General features: G+C 41.8%; 1 protein-coding gene across 1 annotated transcript in view; it reads left to right on the forward strand.

Annotated features, from left to right (window-relative positions):
• The first annotated feature begins 5,298 nt into the window (after nt 1-5,298).
• Nucleotides 5,299-25,427, forward strand: part of RRM1 (ribonucleotide reductase catalytic subunit M1) — a 43,424-nt gene continuing 23,295 nt past the window's right edge. The window contains exons 1-6 of the mRNA XM_053705664.1: nt 5,299-5,529; nt 11,215-11,303; nt 11,841-12,018; nt 14,128-14,228; nt 14,572-14,631; nt 14,780-14,819. Coding sequence (XP_053561639.1) covers nt 5,511-5,529; nt 11,215-11,303; nt 11,841-12,018; nt 14,128-14,228; nt 14,572-14,631; nt 14,780-14,819 — 487 coding nt within the window. The 5' untranslated portion in view covers nt 5,299-5,510. The remainder of the gene's footprint in view (nt 5,530-11,214; nt 11,304-11,840; nt 12,019-14,127; nt 14,229-14,571; nt 14,632-14,779; nt 14,820-25,427) is intronic.

Here is a 25,427-nt window from a genome sequence, read left to right on the forward strand (position 1 = left end):
TATATATATATATATATATTAGCTAATATAGAAGTTTACAGGTTATTAGGGCTTCTGTGGTTTACACACTGTACATATATATATATTAGCTAATATAGAAGTTTACAGGTTATAATGGCTTCTGTGGTTTACACACTGTTCATATATATATATATATATATATTAGCTAATATAGAAGTTTACAGGTTATCAGGCCTTCTGTGGTTTACACACTGTACATATATATATTAGCTAATATAGAAGTTTACAGGTTATTAGGGCTTCTGTTGTTTACACACTGTACATATATATATATATATATATTAGCTAATATAGAAGTTTACAGGTTATTAGGGCTTCTGTGGTTTACACACTGTACATATATATATATATATATATATATATATATATATATATATATATATATATATATATATATATATATATATATATATATATATTAGCTAATATAGAAGTTTACAGGTTATTAGGGCTTCTGTGGTTTACACACTGTACATATATATATATTAGCTAATATAGAAGTTTACAGGTTATTTGGGCTTCTGTGGTTTACACACTGTACATATATATACAGGGAGTGCAGAATTATTAGGCAAGTTGTATTTTTGAGGATTAATTTTATTATTGAACAATAACCATGTTCTCAATGAACCCAAAAAACTCATTAATATCAAAGCTGAATAGTTTTGGAAGTAGTTTTTAGTTTGTTTTTAGTTATAGCTATTTTAGGGGGATATCTGTGTGTGCAGTTGACTATTACTGTGCATAATTATTAGGCAACTTAACAAAAAACAAATATATACCCATTTCAATTATTTATTTTTACCAGTGAAACCAATATAACATCTCAACATTCACAAATATACATTTCTGACATTCAAAAACAAAACAAAAACAAATCAGTGACCAATATAGCCACCTTTCTTTGCAAAGACACTCAAAAGCCTGCCATCCATGGATTCTGTCAGTGTTTTGATCTGTTCACCATCAACATTGCGTGCAGCAGCAACCACAGCCTCCCAGACACTGTTCAGAGAGGTGTACTGTTTTCCCTCCTTGTAAATCTCACATTTGATGATGGACCACAGGTTCTCAATGGGGTTCAGATCAGGTGAACAAGGAGGCCATGTCATTAGATTTTCTTCTTTTATACCCTTTCTTGCCAGCCACGCTGTGGAGTACTTGGACGCGTGTGATGGAGCATTGTCCTGCATGAAAATCATGTTTTTCTTGAAGGATGCAGACTTCTTCCTGTACCACTGCTTGAAGAAGGTGTCTTCCAGAAACTGGCAGTAGGACTGGGAGTTGAGCTTGACTCCATCCTCAACCCGAAAAGGCCCCACAAGCTCATCTTTGATGATACCAGCCCAAACCAGTACTCCACCTCCACCTTGCTGGCGTCTGAGTCGGACTGGAGCTCTCTGCCCTTTACCAATCCAGCCACGGGCCCATCAAGCTGGCCCATCAAGACTCACTCTCATTTCATCAGTCCATAAAACCTTAGAAAAATCAGTCTTGAGATATTTCTTGGCCTAGTCTTGACGTTTCAGCTTGTGTGTGTTGTTCAGTGGTGGTCGTCTTTCAGCCTTTCTTACCTTGGCCATGTCTCTGAGTATTGCACACCTTGTGCTTTTGGGCACTCCAGTGATGTTGCAGCTCTGAAATATGGCCCAACTGGTGGCAAGTGGCATCTTGGCAGCTGCACGCTTGACTTTTCTCAGTTCATGGGCAGTTATTTTGCGCCTTGGTTTTTCCACATGCTTCTTGCGACCCTGTTGACTATTTTGAATGAAACGCTTGATTGTTTGATGATCACGCTTCAGAAGCTTTGCAATTTTAAGAGTGCTGCATCCCTCTGCAAGATATCTCACTATTTTTGACTTTTCTGAGCCTGTCAAGTCCTTCTTTTGACCCATTTTGCCAAAGGAAAGGAAGTTGCCTAATAATTATGCACACCTGATATAGGGTGTTGATGTCATTAGACCACACCCCTTCTCATTACAGAGATGCACATCACCTAATATGCTTAATTGGTAGTAGGCTTTCGAGCCTATACAGCTTGTAGTAAGACAACATGCATAAAGAGGATGATGTGGTCAAAATACTAATTTGCCTAATAATTCTGCACTCCCTGTATATATATATATATATTAGCTAATATAGAAGTTTACAGGTTATCGGGGCTTCTTTTGTTTACACACTGTACATATATATATATATTAGCTAATTTAGAAGTTTACAGGTTATTAGGGCTTCTGTGGTTTACACACTGTACATATATATATATTAGCTAATATAGAAGTTTACAGGTTATTTGGGCTTCTGTGGTTTACACACTGTACATATATATATATATATATATATATATATATATATATATATATATATATATATATATATATATATATATTAGCTAATATAGAAGTTTACAGGTTATCGGGGCTTCTTTTGTTTACACACTGTACATATATATATATATATATATATATATATATTAGCTAATATAGAAGTTTACAGGCTATTAGGGCTTCTGTTGTTTACACACTGTACATATATATATATATATTAGCTAATATAGAAGTTTACAGGTTATCAGGGCTTCTGTGGTTTACACACTGTACATATATATTAGCTAATATAGAAGTTTACAGGTTATTAGGGCTTCTGTGGTTTACACACTGTACATATATATATATATATATATATATATATATATATATATATATATATATTAGCTAATATAGAAGTTTACAGGTTATTAGGGCTTCTGTGGTTTACACACTGTACATATATATATATTAGCTAATATAGAAGTTTACAGGTTATTTGGGCTTCTGTGGTTTACACACTGTACATATATATATATATATATATATATATATATATATATATATATATATATATATATATATATATATATATATATTAGCTAATATAGAAGTTTACAGGTTATCGGGGCTTCTTTTGTTTACACACTGTACATATATATATATATTAGCTAATTTAGAAGTTTACAGGTTATTAGGGCTTCTGTGGTTTACACACTGTACATATATATATATTAGCTAATATAGAAGTTTACAGGTTATTTGGGCTTCTGTGGTTTACACACTGTACATATATATATATATATATATATATATATATATATATATATATATATTAGCTAATATAGAAGTTTACAGGTTATCGGGGCTTCTTTTGTTTACACACTGTACATATATATATATATTAGCTAATATAGAAGTTTACAGGTTATTTGGGCTTCTGTGGTTTACACACTGTACATATATATATATATATATATATATATTAGCTAATATAGAAGTTTACAGGTTATCGGGGCTTCTTTTGTTTACACACTGTACATATATATATATATATATTAGCTAATATAGAAGTTTACAGGCTATTAGGGCTTCTGTGGTTTACACACTGTACATATATATATATATATATTAACTAATATAGAAGTTTACAGGTTATTTGGGCTTCTTTTGTTTACACACTGTACATATATATATATATATATATATTAGCTAATATAGAAGTTTACAGGTTATCAGGGCTTCTGTGGTTTACACACTGTACATATATATATATTAGCTAATATAGAAGTTTACAGGTTATTAGGGCTTCTGTGGTTTACACACTGTACATATATATATATTAGCTAATATAGAAGTTTACAGGTTATTTGGGCTTCTGTGGTTTACACACTGTACATATATATATATATTAGCTAATATAGAAGTTTACAGGTTATTAGGGCTTCTGTGGTTTACACACTGTACATATATATATATATATATATATATATATATATATATATATATATATATATATATATATTAGCTAATATAGAAGTTTACAGGTTATTTGGGCTTCTGTGGTTTACACACTGTACATATATATATATATTAGCTAATTTAGAAGTTTACAGGCTATTAGGGCTTCTGTTGTTTACACACTGTACATATATATATATATATTATCTAATATAGACGTTTACAGGTTATTTGGGCTTCTGTGGTTTACACACTGTACATATATATATATATTAGCTAATTTAGAAGTTTACAGGCTATTAGGGCTTCTGTGGTTTACACACTGTACATATATATATATATATATTATCTAATATAGACGTTTACAGGTTATTTGGGCTTCTGTGGTTTACACACTGTACATATATATATATATTAGCTAATTTAGAAGTTTACAGGCTATTAGGGCTTCTGTGGTTTACACACTGTACATATATATATATATTATCTAATATAGACGTTTACAGGTTATTTGGGCTTCTGTGGTTTACACACTGTACATATATATATATATATTAGCTAATATAGACGTTTACAGGTTATCAGGGCTTCTGTGGTTTACACACTGTACATATATATATATATTAGCTAATATAGAAGTTTACAGGTTATCAGGGCTTCTGTGGTTTACACACTGTACATATATATATATATTAGCTAATATAGAAGTTTACAGGTTATCAGGGCTTCTGTGGTTTACACACTGTACATATATATATATATATATATATATATATATATATATATATATATATATATATATATATATATATATATATATATTAGCTAATATAGAAGTTTACAGGTTATTTGGGCTTCTTTTGTTTACACACTGTACATATATATATATATATTAGCTAATATAGACGTTTACAGGTTATCAGGGCTTCTGTGGTTTACACACTGTACATATATATATATATTAGCTAATATAGAAGTTTACAGGTTATCAGGGCTTCTGTGGTTTACACACTGTACATATATATATATATATTAGCTAATATAGAAGTTTACAGGTTATCAGGGCTTCTGTGGTTTACACACTGTACATATATATATATATATATATATATATATATATATATATATATATATATATATATATATATATTAGCTAATATAGAAGTTTACAGGTTATTTGGGCTTCTTTTGTTTACACACTGTACATATATATATATATATTAGCTAATATAGAAGTTTACAGGTTATTTGGGCTTCTTTTGTTTACACACTGTACATATATATATATATTAGCTAATATAGAAGTTTACAGGTTATTTGGGCTTCTTTTGTTTACACACTGTACATATATATATATATATATATATATATATATATTAGCTAATATAGAAGTTTGCAGGTTATCGGGGCTTCTGTTGTTTACAAATGATCCTGTAACATGAGACAACTAAAGGGCGTCTGAGGTAACCAGCTGATGACAGAACAGTCATGCGCAGTGCAGCCTCTCAGCAGCGTAGGCCTCACGTAATGCGCCGCTATCGCTAAGGCGCTATAGTTACAGTGTTGACCCGCCCTGATGACGTCACGGCTGGAGTTCTTTGGCGCCGAATTTAATTGGTGTATATTCGCGCACTTTTTGTTAAGTTGTTTGAGAATCCGGCGGGACCCGGACAGCAGCACAGACAGCAAGACCCGGCCTGAGACCCTCATACAGCCGCCACTATGCACGTCATCAAGAGAGGTGACTGGTTCTCTGTCAGGGTCATTATGTAGTAACTGTCACCTAGTGTGCTCCTCTCATCCCTCAATATGCGAGTGACTGTCACCTCTATTCATTTAGTTTCTAATTCCTCTGTATCCCCCCCCCGCGTCCTCTGTATCCCCCCGTGTCCTCTGTATCCCCTTAGTCTGCAGTAGATCCCCGTGTCCTCTGTACCCCCTTAGTCTGCAGTAGATCCCCGTGTCCTCTGTATCCCCTTAGTCTGCAGTAGATCCCCGTGTCCTCTGTACCCCCTTAGTCTGCAGTAGATCCCCGTGTCCTCTGTATCCCCTTAGTCTGCAGCAGACCCCCCCTGTGTCCTCTGTATCCCCTTAGTCTGCAGCAGACCCCCGTGTCCTCTGTATCCCCTTAGTCTGCAGCAGACCCCCGTGTCCTCTGTATCCCCTTAGTCTGCAGCAGACCCCCGTGTCCTCTGTATCCCCTTAGTCTGCAGCAGACCCCCGTGTCCTCTGTATCCCCTTAGTCTGCAGCAGACCCCCGTGTCCTCTGTATCCCCTTAGTCTGCAGCAGACCCCCCCTGTGTCCTCTGTATCCCCTTAGTCTGCAGCAGACCCCCATGTCCTCTGTATCCCCTTAGTCTGCAGCAGACCCCCCGTGTCCTCTCTATCCCCTTAGTCTGCAGCAGACCCCCCGTGTCCTCTCTATCCCCTTAGTCTGCAGCAGACCCCCGTGTCCTCTGTATCCCCTTAGTCTGCAGCAGACCCCCCCGTGTCCTCTGTATCCCCTTAGTCTGCAGCAGACCCCCCTGTGTCCTCTGTATCCCCTTAGTCTGCAGCAGACCCCCGTGTCCTCTGTATCCCCTTAGTCTGCAGCAGACCCCCGTGTCCTCTGTATCCCCTTAGTCTGCAGCAGACCCCCCCGTGTCCTCTGTATCCCCTTAGTCTGCAGCAGACCCCCCCGTGTCCTCTGTATCCCCTTAGTCTGCAGCAGACCCCCCGTGTCCTCTGTATCCCCTTAGTCTGCAGCAGACCCCCCGTGTCCTCTGTATCCCCTTAGTCTGCAGCAGACCCCCGTGTCCTCTGTATCCCCTTAGTCTGCAGCAGACCCCCCCCGTGTCCTCTGTATCCCCTTAGTCTGCAGCAGACCCCCCCCGTGTCCTCTGTATCCTCTGTATCCCCTTAGTCTGCAGCAGACCCCCGTGTCCTCTGTATCCCCTTAGTCTGCAGCAGACCCCCCCGTGTCCTCTGTATCCCCTTAGTCTGCAGCAGACCCCCCCTGTGTCCTCTGTATCCCCTTAGTCTGCAGCAGACCCCCCTGTGTCCTCTGTATCCCCTTAGTCTGCAGCAGACCCCCCCTGTGTCCTCTGTATCCCCTTAGTCTGCAGCAGACCCCCCCCCGTGTCCTCTGTATCCCCTTAGTCTGCAGCAGACCCCCGTGTCCTCTGTATCCCCTTAGTCTGCAGCAGACCCCTGTGTCCTCTGTACCCCCTTAGTCTGCAGCAGACCCCTGTGTCCTCTGTACCCCCTTAGTCTGCAGCAGACCCCCGTGTCCTCTGTACCCCCTTAGTCTGCAGCAGACCCCACCTGTGTCCGCTGTATCCCCTTAGTCTGCAGCAGACCCCCCCTGTGTCCTCTGTATCCCCTTAGTCTGCAGCAGACCCCCGTGTCCTCTGTATCCCCTTAGTCTGCAGCAGACCCCCGTGTCCTCTGTATCCCCTTAGTCTGCAGCAGACGACCCCCCGTGTCCTCTGTATCCCCTTAGTCTGCAGCAGACGACCCCCGTGTCCTCTGTATCCCCTTAGTCTGCAGCAGACGACCCCCGTGTCCTCTGTATCCCCTTAGTCTGCAGCAGACGACCCCCGTGTCCTCTGTATCCCCTTAGTCTGCAGCAGACGACCCCCCGTGTCCTCTGTATCCCCTTAGTCTGCAGCAGACGACCCCCGTGTCCTCTGTATCCCCTTAGTCTGCAGCAGACGACCCCCGTGTCCTCTGTATCCCCTTAGTCTGCAGCAGACGACCCCCGTGTCCTCTGTATCCCCTTAGTCTGCAGCAGACGACCCCCGTGTCCTCTGTATCCCCTTAGTCTGCAGCAGACGACCCCCGTGTCCTCTGTATCCCCTTAGTCTGCAGCAGACGACCCCCGTGTCCTCTGTATCCCCTTAGTCTGCAGCAGACGACCCCCGTGTCCTCTGTATCCCCTTAGTCTGCAGCAGACGACCCCCGTGTCCTCTGTATCCCCTTAGTCTGCAGCAGACGACCCCCGTGTCCTCTGTATCCCCTTAGTCTGCAGCAGACGACCCCCGTGTCCTCTGTATCCCCTTAGTCTGCAGCAGACGACCCCCGTGTCCTCTGTATCCCCTTAGTCTGCAGCAGACGACCCCCGTGTCCTCTGTATCCCCTTAGTCTGCAGCAGACGACCCCCGTGTCCTCTGTATCCCCTTAGTCTGCAGCAGACGACCCCCGTGTCCTCTGTATCCCCTTAGTCTGCAGCAGACGACCCCCGTGTCCTCTGTATCCCCTTAGTCTGCAGCAGACGACCCCCGTGTCCTCTGTATCCCCTTAGTCTGCAGCAGACGACCCCCGTGTCCTCTGTATCCCCTTAGTCTGCAGCAGACGACCCCCGTGTCCTCTGTATCCCCTTAGTCTGCAGCAGACGACCCCCGTGTCCTCTGTATCCCCTTAGTCTGCAGCAGACGACCCCCGTGTCCTCTGTATCCCCTTAGTCTGCAGCAGACGACCCCCGTGTCCTCTGTATCCCCTTAGTCTGCAGCAGACGACCCCCGTGTCCTCTGTATCCCCTTAGTCTGCAGCAGACGACCCCCGTGTCCTCTGTATCCCCTTAGTCTGCAGCAGACGACCCCCGTGTCCTCTGTATCCCCTTAGTCTGCAGCAGACGACCCCCGTGTCCTCTGTATCCCCTTAGTCTGCAGCAGACGACCCCCGTGTCCTCTGTATCCCCTTAGTCTGCAGCAGACGACCCCCGTGTCCTCTGTATCCCCTTAGTCTGCAGCAGACGACCCCCGTGTCCTCTGTATCCCCTTAGTCTGCAGCAGACGACCCCCGTGTCCTCTGTATCCCCTTAGTCTGCAGCAGACGACCCCCGTGTCCTCTGTATCCCCTTAGTCTGCAGCAGACGACCCCCGTGTCCTCTGTATCCCCTTAGTCTGCAGCAGACGACCCCCGTGTCCTCTGTATCCCCTTAGTCTGCAGCAGACGACCCCCGTGTCCTCTGTATCCCCTTAGTCTGCAGCAGACGACCCCCGTGTCCTCTGTATCCCCTTAGTCTGCAGCAGACGACCCCCGTGTCCTCTGTATCCCCTTAGTCTGCAGCAGACGACCCCCGTGTCCTCTGTATCCCCTTAGTCTGCAGCAGACGACCCCCGTGTCCTCTGTATCCCCTTAGTCTGCAGCAGACGACCCCCGTGTCCTCTGTATCCCCTTAGTCTGCAGCAGACGACCCCCGTGTCCTCTGTATCCCCTTAGTCTGCAGCAGACGACCCCCGTGTCCTCTGTATCCCCTTAGTCTGCAGCAGACGACCCCCGTGTCCTCTGTATCCCCTTAGTCTGCAGCAGACGACCCCCGTGTCCTCTGTATCCCCTTAGTCTGCAGCAGACGACCCCCGTGTCCTCTGTATCCCCTTAGTCTGCAGCAGACGACCCCCGTGTCCTCTGTATCCCCTTAGTCTGCAGCAGACGACCCCCGTGTCCTCTGTATCCCCTTAGTCTGCAGCAGACGACCCCCGTGTCCTCTGTATCCCCTTAGTCTGCAGCAGACGACCCCCGTGTCCTCTGTATCCCCTTAGTCTGCAGCAGACGACCCCCGTGTCCTCTGTATCCCCTTAGTCTGCAGCAGACGACCCCCGTGTCCTCTGTATCCCCTTAGTCTGCAGCAGACGACCCCCGTGTCCTCTGTATCCCCTTAGTCTGCAGCAGACGACCCCCGTGTCCTCTGTATCCCCTTAGTCTGCAGCAGACGACCCCCGTGTCCTCTGTATCCCCTTAGTCTGCAGCAGACGACCCCCGTGTCCTCTGTATCCCCTTAGTCTGCAGCAGACGACCCCCGTGTCCTCTGTATCCCCTTAGTCTGCAGCAGACGACCCCCGTGTCCTCTGTAGCCCCTTAGTCTGCAGCAGACGACCCCCGTGTCCTCTGTAGCCCCTTAGTCTGCAGCAGACGACCCCCGTGTCCTCTGTAGCCCCTTAGTCTGCAGCAGACGACCCCCGTGTCCTCTGTAGCCCCTTAGTCTGCAGCAGACGACCCCCGTGTCCTCTGTAGCCCCTTAGTCTGCAGCAGACGACCCCCGTGTCCTCTGTAGCCCCTTAGTCTGCAGCAGACGACCCCCGTGTCCTCTGTAGCCCCTTAGTCTGCAGCAGACGACCCCCGTGTCCTCTGTAGCCCCTTAGTCTGCAGCAGACGACCCCCGTGTCCTCTGTAGCCCCTTAGTCTGCAGCAGACGACCCCCGTGTCCTCTGTAGCCCCTTAGTCTGCAGCAGACGACCCCCGTGTCCTCTGTAGCCCCTTAGTCTGCAGCAGACGACCCCCGTGTCCTCTGTAGCCCCTTAGTCTGCAGCAGACGACCCCCGTGTCCTCTGTAGCCCCTTAGTCTGCAGCAGACGACCCCCGTGTCCTCTGTAGCCCCTTAGTCTGCAGCAGACGACCCCCCGTGTCCTCTGTAGCCCCTTAGTCTGCAGCAGACGACCCCCGTGTCCTCTGTAGCCCCTTAGTCTGCAGCAGACGACCCCCGTGTCCTCTGTAGCCCCTTAGTCTGCAGCAGACGACCCCCGTGTCCTCTGTAGCCCCTTAGTCTGCAGCAGACGACCCCCGTGTCCTCTGTAGCCCCTTAGTCTGCAGCAGACGACCCCCGTGTCCTCTGTAGCCCCTTAGTCTGCAGCAGACGACCCCCGTGTCCTCTGTAGCCCCTTAGTCTGCAGCAGACGACCCCCGTGTCCTCTGTAGCCCCTTAGTCTGCAGCAGACGACCCCCGTGTCCTCTGTAGCCCCTTAGTCTGCAGCAGACGACCCCCGTGTCCTCTGTAGCCCCTTAGTCTGCAGCAGACGACCCCCGTGTCCTCTGTATCCCCTTAGTCTGCAGCAGACGACCCCCGTGTCCTCTGTAGCCCCTTAGTCTGCAGCAGACGACCCCCGTGTCCTCTGTAGCCCCTTAGTCTGCAGCAGACGACCCCCGTGTCCTCTGTAGCCCCTTAGTCTGCAGCAGACGACCCCCGTGTCCTCTGTAGCCCCTTAGCCTGCAGCAGACGACCCCCGTGTCCTCTGTAGCCCCTTAGCCTGCAGCAGACGACCCCCGTGTCCTCTGTAGCCCCTTAGCCTGCAGCGACCCCCCCGTGTCCTCTGTATCCCCTTAGTCTGCAGAAGACCCCCCCGTGTCCTCTGTATCCCCTTAGTCTGCAGAAGACCCCCCCGTGTCCTCTGTATCCCCTTAGTCTGCAGAAGACCCCCCCGTGTCCTCTGTATCCTCCTTAGCCTGCAGCACCCCCCCCCCCGTGTCCTCTGTATCCTCCTTAGCCTGCAGGACTGATCTGTTTCTCCTTTTTGCCTGTGATGTGAATAACTCATCTTTTCATGCAGTTTGTGTCCTCCCTTCTGTCATTTGCCTGTTACCCATCTACTGTCGGTTCATACAAATGTAAGCATACAGATGCCACAGCCTTTTTACTAAAATAAAATTTTTTATTTCTACTGCTTTATAGATGGGAGGCAGGAACGTGTTATGTTTGACAAAATCACTTCCAGAATCCAAAAGTTATGCTATGGACTCAACCCAGAGTTTGTGGATCCTGTAAGTATCACTGCTATTAAATGTATTCTCTCATCTGTAAGAAATCTAATACAGACTGTGTCCTCACAAGCTATCCTGCTACCTTGTTTAATGTTGTCATATTAAAACTTAGTTAATCTTTTTGTCAAATGTGTAAAAATGTGTACGCTATGCTTTAACTTTTATTGTATACTAGGTGATAAGCTTGCGCAGAGTGCAGTCTATGTGTAAAAAACAAACAAACCCCCCCCCCCCAAGCTATAGATACAAAAAATAAAAGTACAAATACCGAAAAAAATAAACAAAGCTATCCAAAATAATAAAATTATTTTTTTGTAATGCTTAGTTTGCCTTCGCTACATCCCAGTGGATTCCGAAAATGGCAGGTTAGTGAAATAATCCACCCTGCCATTTTCGGAATCCACCTGCAGCCAACATTCTGCGCTGCAATCATTCCTTTTGAGTATGCGTGCGCAACTGGCGACACCGGGCGCGTTACAAATGCAATTATAGTATAGATATCTTTTTAAATTAAAATCTTAAATATCTATTTTGTAGGCTCAGATTACAATGAAAGTAATCCAAGGTCTGTACAGTGGAGTAACAACGGTGGAGCTGGACACATTAGCAGCTGAGACAGCAGCGACACTGACAACCAAGCACCCAGATTATGCAATTTTGGCTGCTAGAATTGCTGTGTCCAACTTGCACAAGGAAACAAAGAAAATATTCAGCGGTAAGAAGGGAGTTGTTCAGACAGTGAATATTGTATCTCACAACTGGTTAGTGAAACAAGAAGAGTTTCACTGAAAGGTGTGCACTTCTAGCACTCTACTGCCCAGACTAGGGGCTTGTACTGTACAGAAATATTAAAACATAACTTATTTAGAGAATTTTAAAATATATTGAGAACACCAACATCATTCATACATTAAAATTCCAAAGAGAAAAACTCACAATTAAAGTGCTCTAGTAGGTCAATGGTTGATTTCACCGTGTTAGATATATAGTATCAATTCCTAGATACACTAAAGTATTTTGTTCCAATGCTCATATACATGGGTAGCACTTTAGAGGGTTGTAACTAGAATAACTATCCCACATAGTACTGTCTAGACAAATGGATGGACTGTGGTTCCATATAGGTTGCAAGTTGGACGGGAGGTCTGATGTGGTTTAATATAGATAGTATATAGATTTATGACAGAGTGGATAACTCAGAGTAAACTGTATAGATGGGTATATAAAAAATATACTTGGTATCCCACTGTATTACTGAGTAGAACAGTGTCTGTGCTCTAACATCAATCTATGTTCATGTATTTCTCCTTTACTCAATTGATATACATATATGAATGTTTAAGAGAGATGCGTACTGCTAGTGCTTATTATGATAGATTCAGTATTATATTATCAAGTGTGTTAGATTGTGTTACCACCATCCGACTATTGATGGTAAAATCACAAATATTTGTTATATTCATCAGTTAACATAAAGTGCATACCACTATTCTTATACATACATACTTGTATTTACATCAATTATACATCCAGTGAGATTGTCAATGCTCATTTAATTTTTCTTACGAAATGTACCTAAATGGACAGGTTACATTACCTGATAATATGAGCTTTGCCTAATTGTATAGATGTTATGAATTAGGTCAAACTGTATTATTAGGCAAAGCTCATATTATCAGGTAATGTAACCTGTCCATTTAGGTACATTTCGTAAGAAAAATTAAATGAGCATTGACAATCTCACTGGATGTATAATTGATGTAAATACAAGTATGTATGTATAAGAATAGTGGTATGCACTTTATGTTAACTGATGAATATAACATAAATATTTGTGATTTTACCATCAATAGTCGGATGGTGGTAACACAATCTAACACACTTGATAATATAATACTGAATCTATCATAATAAGCACTAGCAGTACGCATCTCTCTTAAACATTCATATATGTATATCAATTGAGTAAAGGAGAAATACATGAACATAGATTGATGTTAGAGCACAGACACTGTTCTACTCAGTAATACAGTGGGATACCAAGTATATTTTTTATATACCCATCTATACAGTTTACTCTGAGTTATCCACTCTGTCATAAATCTATATACTATCTATATTAAACCACATCAGACCTCCCGTCCAACTTCCAACCTATATGGAACCACAGTCCATCTATTTGTCTAGACAGTACTATGTGGGATAGTTATTCTAGTTACAACCCTCTAAAGTGCTACCCATGTATATGAGCATTGGAACAAAATACTTTAGTGTATCTAGGAATTGATACTACATATCTAACACGGTGAAATCAACCATTGACCTACTAGAGCACTTTAATCGTGAGTTTTTCTCTTTGGAATTTTAATGTATGAATGATGTTGGTGTTCTCAATATATTTTAAAATTCTCTAAATAAGTTATTTTAATATTTCCTTACAGTACAGGGCAGTAGAGTGCTAGAAGTGCACACCTTTCAGTGAAACTCTTCTTGTTTCACTAACCAGTTGTACGTTTCTATATTTGTGCACAAGCACCAACCCACAGAGATTAATTTAAGAACACAAGTGAGAGAATATACTGGAAGAACATCCAGCTTTCACTTTTCTAATTATTTAACGTAGTGGGGTTTGCCTACAATAGTGCCATTGCTAACTTGTTTCTAATATTGTATCTCAGGTTGAACCCTTGTCTGCTAGATATGAGTTGCTTTGTAACCCAAGCATTGGTCTATTGGCTGAAGTGTGGTGGAATGCACACACATGTTGGTGGTTATGCAAGTTACATTAATATGCATCTAAATATTGTTAAATTGTATTCTCTAGATGCTATGGAAGATCTGTATAACTATGTGAATCCACTGAATGGCTTGCATTCTCCTATGATCTCCAAGGAAACTCTGGACATTGTTTTGGCAAATAAAGATGTAAGTCACTAGTTGCTGGAGTGTGATGTCACTCTTGGTAGATCTTGCCTACTATAGGCCTGTGCCAGTTTAGTGGGGAAAATAAAGGTGTTGCCATCTACAGGGAATGAATCGGCATCCCAACTAAACTGTTCAGACCCAAAGTAGTTAAAATGGCTCTCGTAAGCTGTAGAGACCTGTTGGGTCGTGCAAGTGCTGCTGGACCAGCAAACCTCTGTTGCTCCTGAGAACTATTTAAAAACCTGTGTGGAGTTTAAACAGTCTTGCGTGATTAGTGCTGCGTTGGTTTGAGTTTATTTGCCTTAAATGATTATTTTTTTTTATTTTTTGTTCCCTCCCATAGCGTCTTAATTCCACTATAATCTATGACCGAGACTTCTCATACAACTTCTTTGGTTTCAAGGTAAGACATTTTTATGTTAAACATTCTTACTTGAGACTTTTAGCTGACTTGAAAATAGTTTTACGGACTTCAGTTACTGGTACAAATAAAGTGATTCTTTCTTTTGCTGAAGTAACTAACACTTGTAACTTATTGTTACTCCTTACAGACCCTGGAGCGATCCTACTTGCTAAAAATAAATGGCAAAGGTAATGTATGGTCTTCCCCTGCAGCCCAATTTTTAGGTTTATTTTCTAAATGGGGCTAAACAACATGATCTATTTTGTAGTTTAACAGATTCCGCAGTGCTAAGATTGCATAAAGGTTTATTTCCACCCCCCCCCCCTTTACTACAGTCTCTGCCTGAGCCTAGTTAAAAATTTAGATTTAGTGACCCACTACAGATAACTAATGTTATTAAGTCTTTCATGTTGTGGTAGTTTCTCCCTATAGCATGCAGAATTTATAATGCAACAAAGCATATTGGGTAGTGCTACGTACATTTTTAGCAGTACATTTACCCAAGTTTACAGCATACAGTAGTGTAAGATCTTCTAAACTAAGCAATCACATTGTTTTGTAATGATCGGAAGGTGTCATGACATTAAGCTCTTTCTGAACCAGATTTCTTCTTGTGAAATGTATTAAGATCTGGATTTGCACAGATCTTAGTGTGTTCTGCATTAAGATTGTTGCGAATGTTCTAAACCAGTTCAGATTCATGGACAGTGTAAATTTTACTCTCCTCTTCTGGTTGAGGGAGTGTAGTAAACAACATAATTTATGTAAGAACTTACCTGATAAATTCATTTCTTTCATATTAGCAAGAGTCCATGAGCTAGTGACGTATGGGATATACATTCCTACCAGGAGGGGCAAAGTTTCCCAAACCTTAAAATGCCTATAAATACACCCCTCACCACACCCACAATTCAGTTTAACGAATAGCCAAGAAGTGGGGTGATAAGAAAAAAGTGCGAAAGCATATAAAATAAGGAATTGGAATAATTGTGCTTTATACAAAAAAATCATAACCACCACAAAAAAGGGCGGGCCTCATGGACTCTTGCTAATATGAAAAATGAATTTATCAGGTAAGTTCTTACATAAATTATGTTTTCTTTCATGTAATTAGCAAGAGTCCATGAGCTAGTGACGTATGGGATAATGACTACCCAAGATGTGGATCTTTCCACACAAGAGTCACTAGAGAGGGAGGGATAAAATAAAGACAGCCAATTCCTGCTGAAAATAATCCACACCCAAAATAAAGTTTAATGAAAAACATAAGCAGAAGATTCAAACTGAAACCGCTGCCTGAAGTACTTTTCTACCAAAAACTGCTTCAGAAGAAGAAAATACAACAAAATGGTAGAATTTGGTAAAAGTATGCAAAGAGGACCAAGTTGCCGCTTTGCAAATCTGATCAACCGAAGCTTCATTCCTAAACGCCCAGGAAGTAGAAACTGACCTAGTAGAATGAGCTGTAATCCTATGAGGCGGAGTCTTACCCGACTCAACATAGGCAAGATGAATTAAAGATTTCAACCAAGATGCCAAAGAAATGGCAGAAATTTTCTGGCCTTTCTAAAACCGGAAAAGATAACAAATAAACTAGAAGTCTTTCGGAAAGACTTAGTAGCTTCAACATAATATTTCAAAGCTCTAATAACATCCAAAGAATGCAACGATTTCTCCTTAGAATTCTTAGGATTAGGACATAATGAAGGAACCACAATGTCTCTACTAATGTTGTTGGAATTCACAACTTAGGTAAAAATTCAAAAGAAGTTCGCAACACCGCCTTATCCTGATGAAAAATCAGAAAAGGAGACTCACAAGAAAGAGCAGATAATTCAGAAACTCTTCTGGCAGAAGAGATGGCCAAAAGGAACAAAACTTTCCAAGAAAGTAATTTAATATCCAATGAATGCATAGGTTCAAATGGAGGAGCTTGAAGAGCCCCCAGAACCAAATTCAAACTCCAAGGAGGAGAAATTGACTTAATGACAGGCTTTATACGAACCAAAGCTTGTACAAAACAATGAATATCAGGAAGAATAGCAATCTTTCTGTGAAAAAGAACAGAAGGAGCAGAGATTTGACCTTTCAAGGAACTTGCGGACAAACCCTTATCTAAACCATCCTGAAGAAACTGTAATATTCTCGGTATTCTAAAAGAATACCAAGAAAAATGATGAGAAAGACACCAAGAAATATAAGTCTTCCAGACTCTATAATATATCTCTCTGGATACAGATTTACGAGCCTGTAACATAGTATTAATCACAGAGTCAGAGAAACCTCTTTGACCAAGAATCAAGCGTTCAATCTCCATACCTTTAAATTTAAGGATTTCAGATCCTGATGGAAAAAAGGACCTTGAGACAAAAGGTCTGGTCTTAACGGAAGAGTCCACGGTTGGCAAGAGGCCATCCGGACAAGATCCGCATACCAAAACCTGTGAGGCCATGCCGGAGCTACCAGCAGAACAAACGAGCATTCCTTCAGAATCTTGGAGATTACTCTTGGAAGAAGAACTAGAGGCGGAAAGATATAGGCAGGATGATACTTCCAAGGAAGTGATAATGCATCCACTGCCTCCGCCTGAGGATCCCGGGATCTGGACAGATACCTGGGAAGTTTCTTGTTTAGATGAGAAGCCATCAGATCTATTTCTGGAAGTTCCCACATTTGAACAATCTGAAGAAATACCTCTGGGTGAAGAGACCATTCGCCCGGATGCAACGTTTGGCGACTGAGATAATCCGCTTTCCAATTGTCCATGCCTGGGATATGAACCGCAGAGATTAGACAGGAGCTGGATTCCGCCCAAACCAAAATTCGAGATACTTCTTTCATAGCCAGAGGACTGTGAATCCCTCCTTGATGATTGATGTATGCCACAGTTGTGACATTGTCTATCTGAAAACAAATGAACAACTCTCTCTTCAGAAGAGGCCAAGACTGAAGAGCTCTGAAAATTGCACGGAGTTCCAAAATATTGATCGGAAATCTCACCTCCTGAGATTCCCAAACCCCTTGTGCCGTCAGATACCCCCACACAGCTCCCCAACCTGTAAGACTTGCATCTGTTGAGATTATAGTCCAGGTCGGAAGAACAAAGAAGCCCCCTGAACTAAACGATGGTGATGTGTCGTAAAATCGGTTTAAAGATATTAATTGAGATATCTTTGAGTAATCCCTGCACCATTGGTTCAGCATACAGAGCTGAAGAGGTCGCATGTGAAAACGAGCAAAGGAGATCGCATCTGATGCGGCAGTCCTAAGACCCAACATTTCCATGCATAAGGCTACCAAAGGGAATGATTGTGACTGAAGGTTTTGACAAGCTGATATCAATGTTAAACTTCTCTTGTCTGACAAGGACAGAGTCATAGACACTGAATTTATCTAGAAACCTAAAAAGGTTACCCTTGTCTGAGGAATCAATGAACTGATTGGTAAATTGATCCTCCAACCATGAACTTGAAGAAACAACACAAGTCGATTCGTATGAGATTCTTCGAAAATGAGAAGACTGAGCAAGTACCAAGATATCGTCCAAATAAGGAAATACCAAAACCCTATTCTCTGATTACAGAAAGAAGGGCACCGAGAACCTTTGAAAAAAATTCTTGGAACTGAGGCTAGGCCAAACGGTAGAGCCACAAAACTGGTAATGCTTGTCTAAAAAGAGAATCTCAGACACTAAAAGTGATCTGGATGAATCGGAATATGCAGATACACATCCTGTAAATCTATTGTAGACATATAATGCCCTTGCTAAACAAAAGGCAGGATAGTCCTACAGTAACCATCTTGAATGTTGGTATCCTAACATAACGATTCAATAATGATAGATCCGGAACTGGTCTGAAGGAATTGACCTTCTTTGGTACAATGAAGAGATAAAATAAAACCCCAGCCCCTGTTCCAGAACTGGAACTGGCATAAATACTCCAGCCAACTCTAGATCTGAAACACATTTCAGAAATGCTGAGCCTTTGCTGTGTTAACTGGGACACGGGAAAGAAAAGAATCTCTTAGCAGGAGGCCTTAACTTGAAGCCAATTCTGTACCTTTCTGAAACAATGTTTCTGAAACCAGAGATTAAGAACGGAATTGATCCAAATTTCTTTGAAGAAAACGTAATCTGCCCCATACCAGCTGAGCTGGAATAAGGGCCGCACCTTCATAGGTACTTAGGAGCTGGCTATAGGTTTCTATAAGGCTTGGATATATTCCAAACTGGAAATAGTTTCCAAACTGATACCGCTCCTGAGGATGAAGGATCAGGCTTTTGTTCCATGTTGTGAGGAAAGGAACGAAAATGATTATTTACCCTGGAAAGAAAGGGAAAGCAAAGTTGACTTAGAAGACATGTCAGCATTCCAAGTTTAATCCATAAAGCTTTTCTAGCTAAAATAGCTAGAAACATATACCTGACATCAACTCTAATGATATCAAAAGATGGTATCACCAATAAAATTATTAGCATGTTATAGAATAATAATAATGCTATAAAATTATGATCTGTTACTTGTTGCGCTAAAGCTTCTAACCAAAAAATTGAAGCTGCAGCAACATCCGCTAAAAATATAGCAGGTCTAAGAAGATTACCTGAACATAAGTAAGCTTTTCTTAGAAAGGATTCAATTTTCCTATCTAAAGGATCCTTAAATGAAGTACTATCTGCCGTAGGAATAGTAGTACATTAGCAGGAGTAGAGACAGCCCCATAACCTTAGGGATTTTTGTCCCAAAAAAACTAATCTGTCAGATGGCACAGGATATAATTTGCTTAAACGTCTAGAAGGAGTAAATAAATTACCCAAATTATTCCATTCCCTGGAAATTACTTCAGAAATAGCATCAGGGAGATTAAACACTTCTGGAATAACTACAGGAGATTTAAAAACCTTATTTAAACGTTTACATTTAGTATCAAGAGGACCAGAATTCTCTATTTCTAATGCAAATAACACTTCTTTAAGTAAAGAACGAATAAATTCCATCTTGAACAAATACAAAGATTTATCAGCATCAACCTCTGAGACAGAAACCTCTGAACCATTATCAGTATCAGAATGATGATGTTCATTTAAAAATTCATCTGAAAAAAGAGAAGTTTTAAAAGACTTTTATGTATACTAGAAGGAGAAATAACAGACATAGCCTTCTTAATGGATTTAAAAAATAAAATCTCTTATGTTATCAGGAACACTCTGAAAATTAGATGTTGGCGGAACAGCAACAGGTAATGTAACAGTACTAAAGGAAATTTTATCTGCATTAATAAGTTTGACATGACATGCAATACAAACAACAGCTGGAGAAACAGATACCAAAAGTTTATAGCAGATACACTTCGCTTGGTAGCTCCAGCACTGGGCAGTGATTTTCCTGAAGTATCTTCTGACTCAGTTGCAACGTGGAACATCTTGCAATATGTAAAAGAAAAAAACAACATATAAAGCAAAATTGATCAAATTCCTTAAATGACAGTTTCAGGAATGGGAAAAAAATGCCAGAGAACAAGCTTCTAGCAACCAGAAGCAATAAATGAGACTTAAATAATGTGGAGACAAAAATGACGCCCATATTTTTTAGCGCCAAAAAAGACGCCCACATTATTTGGCGCCTAAATGCTTTTGGCGCCAAAAATGACGCCACATCCGGAACGCCGACATTTTTGACGCAAAAAAAGTCAAAAAATGACGCAACTTCCGGCGACACGTATGACGCCGGAAACAGAAAAAAAAATTTTGCGCCAAAAAAGTCCGCGCCAAGAATGACGCAATAAAATGAAGCATTTTCTGCCCCCGCGAGCCTAACAGCCCACAGGGAAAAAGTCAAATTTTTTAAGGTAAGAAAAAATGATTGAAACAAATGCATTTAACCCAAATATGAAACTGACTGTCTGAAAAATAAGGAATGTTGAACATTCTGAGTCAAGGCAAATGTTTGAATACATATATTTAGAACTTTATAAACAAAGTGCCCAACCATAGCTTAGAGTGTCACAGAAAATAAGATTTACTTACCCCAGGACACTCATCTACATGTTTGTAGAAAGCCAAACCAGTACTGAAACGAGAATCAGCAGAGGTAATGGTATATATAAGAGTATATCGTCGATCTGAAAAGGGAGGTAAGAGATGAATCTCTACGACCGATAACAGAGAACCTATGAAATAGACCCCGTAGAAGGAGATCACTGCATTCAAATAGGCAATACTCTCTTCACATCCCTCTGACATTCACTGCACGCTGAGAGGAAAACCGGGCTCCAACTTGCTGCGGAGCGCATATCAACGTAGAATCTAGCACAAACTTACTTCACCACCTCCATCGGAGGCAAAGTTTGTAAAACTGAATTGTGGGTGTGGTGAGGGGTGTATTTATAGGCATTTTAAGGTTTGGGAAACTTTGCCCCTCCTGGTAGGAATGTATATCCCATACGTCACTAGCTCATGGACTCTTGCTAATTACATGAAAGAAATAAGGAGTTATTACCATCCACCTATACTAAATATTTCAATACTGCAGTAATGGCTACAGAAAAGATATGTAAACTAGACATCAGAAGAAATCGCCTTAGTAAAAACCAAGCCCTTCAAGGGTGTTCAGATTATCAACTTTAAAATAAAATTAAGCTTTAATTTGTGAGGTTGTTAACATCCAAGACAACATAGGTCAGTTTGATTTTAGTTGCTAAACTGCCACTTGTAAAATAACAAATGTAAGCAGTTGACTTTGTTTTTTCTTTTTCACACCCTCACATCTGTCTGTATAAATTTTAAATGCCCCTTTCTTAAAGTGAATGTAAAATTCCATTATTCAGTACCCGTTTTTAAAAAAAAATAGGGACACTTTTCATTCATGAAAGTTTACATTGCAGCGTATTTTTAGAAATACCCGGTTTTTTTTCTTCAGTAAACCTGGATCGCTGTTCCTCTGCCTTAAAGTAAATGTAAATTTTGATGCTAAAGTGCCTGTTTTTTAAAAACAAAGGCACTTTAATTCATCAATTTACATTTCCCTCCTGTTGAGAAAAATTACCCTTGACTTGACAGCTTCTTCAGGTCGTCGCAAGACCTTTCTGACGTCAAACGATGGTATGGTCATCTGACAATCATGCCCCCCCCCCCCCCCCCCCGGGGGAATCTGTCATATTCAACGCCGTGATTGGAGGAAGGCCTGATTCATCATTTTAGAGCCAGGAACAGGCTTGCGGAGGAAGCTGGAGCGGCTGTCAAGATGCAAAGGTATTTCTTTTTTTAAAACAAGTCCATGGATCATCTTAATTACTAATGGGATATTCACCACCTGGTCAGCAGGCGGCTGCAAAGAGCACCAGAGCTGTTAAATAGCTCCTCCCTTCCCTCCCACTCCAGTCATTCCCTTTGCCTACGTTAGTGATAGGAAGTGGTAAAGTGAGGTGTTATATAGTATAGATTCTTCGATCAAGAGTTTATTATTTTTAAAGTAGTGCAAGATTGTGCTGCTTTTGTTCTTGGGTGTAGCCGTAGTCCATATCAGTCTCTTCAGTGGAGCTTTGGTGACTTTAAAGCAATAGGAACTTGTGGGACATAATTCTCACTGCGCCTCCCATATTAGCATGCTGCCCTATCTTCTATAGCCTGAGGTAGATTTACTCAGACTTTTATTTCTCCACAGGTCGATGTTAGGAATAGGACCTCTCAAGCCTGTGAGCTGCCTTGGCTGTCAGGCAGACGTAAGCTAAGTGCTACCTTTTTTATTCTGGGGACAAGTGGGCACTTTTATTATTCAATAAACTTAAACATACAAGGCTCAATTGACAGGTGCTCTTTGTGTTTCGGACATGAGACTCTCTCTCTCTATATATTTATTTATTGGGCTGGGAGTTAAGCTCATGTTGAAAAATGTTTGGTTTTTCCCAACATTTCAAAGTAAAATAAGCCGTTTGGGAGACAGAGCAGTAACGTCCACGATGGGCGGGGCTATCTAGTTTGCACGCTTCCTGTATCTGCGTAGTTTCTGAGACATATCTTCCTTACCAGAAGCAGCTGAGGAGCGTTTTCACTAGAACCGCATGGTTTTTTTCATATAAGCAGCCGTTTCATTTTTTTTTTTTTTTTTTGATCAGGATGGTGTCGCTGAGTTAACGGATCGATCTACAAGAGGGGATAGTAAATCCGGTTGGCAGCAACTCTGCTGAGGCGCCTACCTGAGGTGTAATGGTGTCTAAGTATAAATGTTATATGGCATAACTGGGTAATAAAAGTTAGTTTTAAGTTTAAAGCCACGGTAAAAAAAATTCTATACTTTTTTTTTTTTTTTTTTTTTTTTTTTTTTTTTTTATCATTTTAAGTCTCTAATTCATAGTTTGACACAGTTGGGTAAAAAAGTTACTGGTTTAAATTTAAAGGCACAGTAACGTATATCTTTTATTCATTTGGTGTTTTAATTTATACATAGTGATCAGCATGGAACAAGAGGCCTTGCAAGATATTACTTGCTCCTTATGTTTGGATGTTAATGTGGAACCACATGTCCCTTTCTGTCCCTCATGTATTGAGGACCTTAGCTTACAGGGAAAAAAATTTCTGAGCAAAATCGGATGCTGTCCAAGAGTCTGACGAGGGTCAAAGCCGCAGCTTTCTCCCCAAGCGTCCCAAATTTTACTGCCCACACAAACAGTGCCCTGCACTTCTGCTCTAGCGCCCGCTGGAGTTACTTTAAGAGACATAGTTTCTCTCATGTATTCTGCAATCTCTGATGCTTTGTCTGCTTTTCCAATGTTACAGGGCAAGCGCTAGAGGAAAACCAGACATTCAGTAAGTTCTGATGCAGTTGTTGCAATTTCAGAGGTACCCTCCCAAGGACACGAAGAGGGGGGAAATCTCAGATTCAGAAAGTGCTTTGCCTCTGATGGATTCGGAGGTTGTAACTTTTAGATTTAAACTAGAACACCTCCGCCTGTTGCTTAGGGAGATTTTTGGTTACTTTGGATGACACTTAACTCCACAGTTGTGGTTATCCCTGAGAAGTCTAGTAAATTGGACAGATACTTTGAGGTTCCTTCTTACTCGGACGTATTTCCGGTTCCAAAGAGAGCTTTGGAGATTAAGGAATGGGAGAGACCAGGCATTCCCTTTTCTCCTATTTTCAAGAAGATGTTTCCCATAGCTGACTCTTTTGGACGCTTGGCAAACAGTTCCTATGGTGGAAGGGGCTGTTTCCACCTTAGCCAAGAGAACTACTATTCCCATAGAGGATAGTTGTGCTTTCAAGGACCCTATGGATAAGAAGTTAGTGTCTACTTAAGATTTATGTTCACCAGAGTTTGCAATGGCAGCCAGCTGCGTGCATTGCTACTGTCACTAGCACGGCGGCCTATTGGTTTGATGCTCTGCCTGAGTCTCTCAGGACAGACTTCCTTGGAAGAGATCCAGGACAGGATAAAGGCTCTGAAGCTTGCCAATGTCTTTATTACGGATGCTTCCCTACAAATTATTAAACTGGGAGCTAAGATTTCAGGTTTTTCTTTTCTAGCCCGCAGAGCTTTATGGTTGAAGCCTTGGTCTGTGGATATGTCTTCCAAGTCTAAGCTTCTGGCTATTCCTTACAAGGGGACGACCTTGTTTGGACCTGGCCTAACTTAAATTATCTCTGATATCACGGGAGGTAAGGGTCATCTTCCTCCAAATAAGATAAACAAACGGAAAAGACCACAGTAATATTCATTCCTATTAAAACTTCAAAGGAAATTCTTCCTCCTCTAAGCCGGAACAATCTAAACTGGCATGGAGACCTAACCAATCTTGGACTAAGGGAAAGCAGTCCAAGAAGCCTGTTATTGAATCCAAGACAGCATGAAGGGCATGCCACCGATCCGGGACCGGATCTTGTAGGGGGCAGACTTTCCTTCGCTCAGGTTTGGGTTCAATATGTTCAGGGTCCCAGGGATACAAACAAGAGTTCAAAAGTTTTTCTCCCGGAGGCAGGTTACTACTTTCAAGGTTATCTGCAAACCAGATAAAGAGAGCAATGTTCTCACATTGCTTAAGAGACCTCTCTGCCCTGGGAGTGATTGTCCCTGTTCCATTACTGGAACAGGGGCAGGGTTTTTATTCCAAACCGTTTGTGGTTCCCAAAAAAGAGGGAACCTTCAGACCAATTTTAGACCTAGAGTCTAAACAAATTTCTAAGGGTTCCGTCCTTCAAGATGGAAACTATTTGTTCCATTCTTCCCTTAATCCAGGAGGGTCAATTTATGACAACTGTGGATTTAAAGGACGTGTACCTACATGTTCCGATTCACAGGGATCATCACGGGTTCTTAAGGTTTGCCTTCCAGGACAAGCACTTCCAGTTCATGGCTCTTCATTTCGGGCTGGCCACTGCTCCACAGAATTTTCACAAAGGTTCTGGGGTCTGTTGGCGGTCCTTCGGGTCGTTGGAGTGGCGCCTTATCTGGACGATATTCTAGTCCAGGCTCCATCTTTTCAGCAAGCAAGATCCCACACCGACATAGTGTTATCTTTCCTGAGAACTCACGGGTGGAAGATAAATTTGGAAAAGTTCCAGACACAAGGGTCACCTTGGGAACCATAATAGACTCCCTGTCTATGAAGATTTTTCTGACTGAAGTCAGGAAATCAAAGATTATTGATACTTGCCTAGTCCTTCAGTGCATTGAGTTAATCAGGCTGATGGTAGCGGCAATGGACATCATCCCGTTTGCTCGGTTCCACCTCAGACCTCTGCAGTTTAGCATGCTCAGACAATGGAACGGAGACTGTGGACTTGTTTCCTCGAATAACTATG

The sequence above is a fragment of the Bombina bombina genome, chromosome 3, assembly GCF_027579735.1.
Source record: "Bombina bombina isolate aBomBom1 chromosome 3, aBomBom1.pri, whole genome shotgun sequence".
Taxonomy (NCBI): domain Eukaryota; kingdom Metazoa; phylum Chordata; class Amphibia; order Anura; family Bombinatoridae; genus Bombina; species Bombina bombina.